The sequence below is a fragment of the Anneissia japonica genome, unplaced genomic scaffold (assembly GCF_011630105.1).
Source record: "Anneissia japonica isolate Jap-2015-1 unplaced genomic scaffold, ASM1163010v1 scaffold48424_len3621_cov181, whole genome shotgun sequence".
Taxonomy (NCBI): Eukaryota; Metazoa; Echinodermata; class Crinoidea; order Comatulida; family Comatulidae; genus Anneissia; species Anneissia japonica.
The window spans coordinates 1-1,354 of record NW_022725299.1 but is presented as its reverse complement, the minus strand read 5'-3'; the positions used below and the strand labels follow the sequence as shown (position 1 = coordinate 1,354).

Sequence of the window (1,354 nt, the reverse complement as noted above, 5' to 3'; positions counted from 1 at the left end):
ACAAACTACAACTTTTTGCCATCATCCTCGGACTAATACTACTAGCCATATTTGGAATTTTGTAAACAAGATAAATATAGAAACCCATCGTCACTACAAGGCCAAAAATTAGCATTGAAAATTACAGTCACGTGATCAAACAAATGGCCACTGATTGGTTAAGCTTCATGATTATGTGTACGAGAGCAAGCGATGTCGATCACTTTGGAAAGAAAGGAAAGAGAGAGAGAAGGCTATCTGGTTGTAACCATTATTTCTACGGCACTTTTGCCTATATTTCTTATTACCCCGGATTTAACAGAGAGTTAACCTTTTTTGGACAATCTTTGACAGCTTCAAGAACAAGTGGAAGAGAACCATTGATGTTCAAGGAATGAATCAACCGACATTTTGATTGATCACACCCTTCAATATCTTCTCAGTCCAGTTCAGACGCTGAGCCGCAAGTCTTTGTCCGAAATTTGGTTGTTTGATTGTCAGTTTTTCATTGATCACATTATAATTAATTACTTTACATTTTAAGCTTGATTTGATATTTAGTGTATTCGTCTGAAAGATAAGTTTTTGAGTTGTCACAAGGTTTGTCATTTTTTTGAAACACCTTTGCTGAACCCGCCCATACGTACAGTCTAGCCCAAGGCTAGCCAAGAAGGAACGAAGCCTGCCAGTGCCAAGTGTTTTATCACAAGTGTAGGCCTAGACCGATTTGACTCAGAAAGACTATTATTACTACGAGATTAGTACACAAACTATTTAATTTAACGAATTTGAAATGAGTCCAAACATGGGTCCAACTCAAGTGCAAATTCAGGGTACTCCACATCGCCGGAGTAGTCAGCAGAACAAGACACCAAAAAGATTCAAAGAACGAGGTGGTGGCTCACCAACAAAGCAGCAAAATAGAACAAATGGATTCAACTCGAATCTAAACAAACAACTGCAGAGATCGTCACCAAAATCAGCATTCCATCCAGTAAAAGCTTCCAGCTATAACAATGGAATGTTACCAATGAACTTTAAAAGATCTTCGCCTCTTCAAACAAGATGTTCCCCTCAAGGATTTCAGGTAGATGAAGAGAGCAAACTGCGAGAATCGCCATCGTATGCTGGGGCAAAATTCAGTGAAGCTCCGCCTCCTGATTGTCTGCCATCTCCACCTGTAGGCTGGGTACAGCGGTGCTCCATGGTTCCAAATTCACCAGTGTCTTTCAGACAAATGGAGAACAGCTTGAAAACAATGCTTAAAGTTGCTTCATAAACTCTTGGCCAAATGTGACAACTCAAAATACGTTCACACTGAATATCAATATTTGCAACCATTCCAATGGTGTCACGCGAACATGAATATATCATG

General features: G+C 39.6%; 1 protein-coding gene across 1 annotated transcript; it reads left to right on the top strand.

Moving 5' to 3' along the window:
* The first annotated feature begins 784 nt into the window (after positions 1-784).
* Positions 785-1,258, top strand: LOC117112695 (proline-rich nuclear receptor coactivator 2 A-like). Its single transcript, XM_033255836.1, has one exon. It carries the CDS (start codon positions 785-787, stop codon positions 1,256-1,258), a length of 474 nt encoding a protein of 157 aa, XP_033111727.1.
* Positions 1,259-1,354: the final 96 nt, after the last annotated feature.

Bases quoted from the DNA above. Each gene is read 5' to 3' on its own strand.
- LOC117112695 (XM_033255836.1), top strand. From the start codon at position 785: ATGGGTCCAACTCAAGTGCAAATTCAGGGTACTCCACATCGCCGGAGT.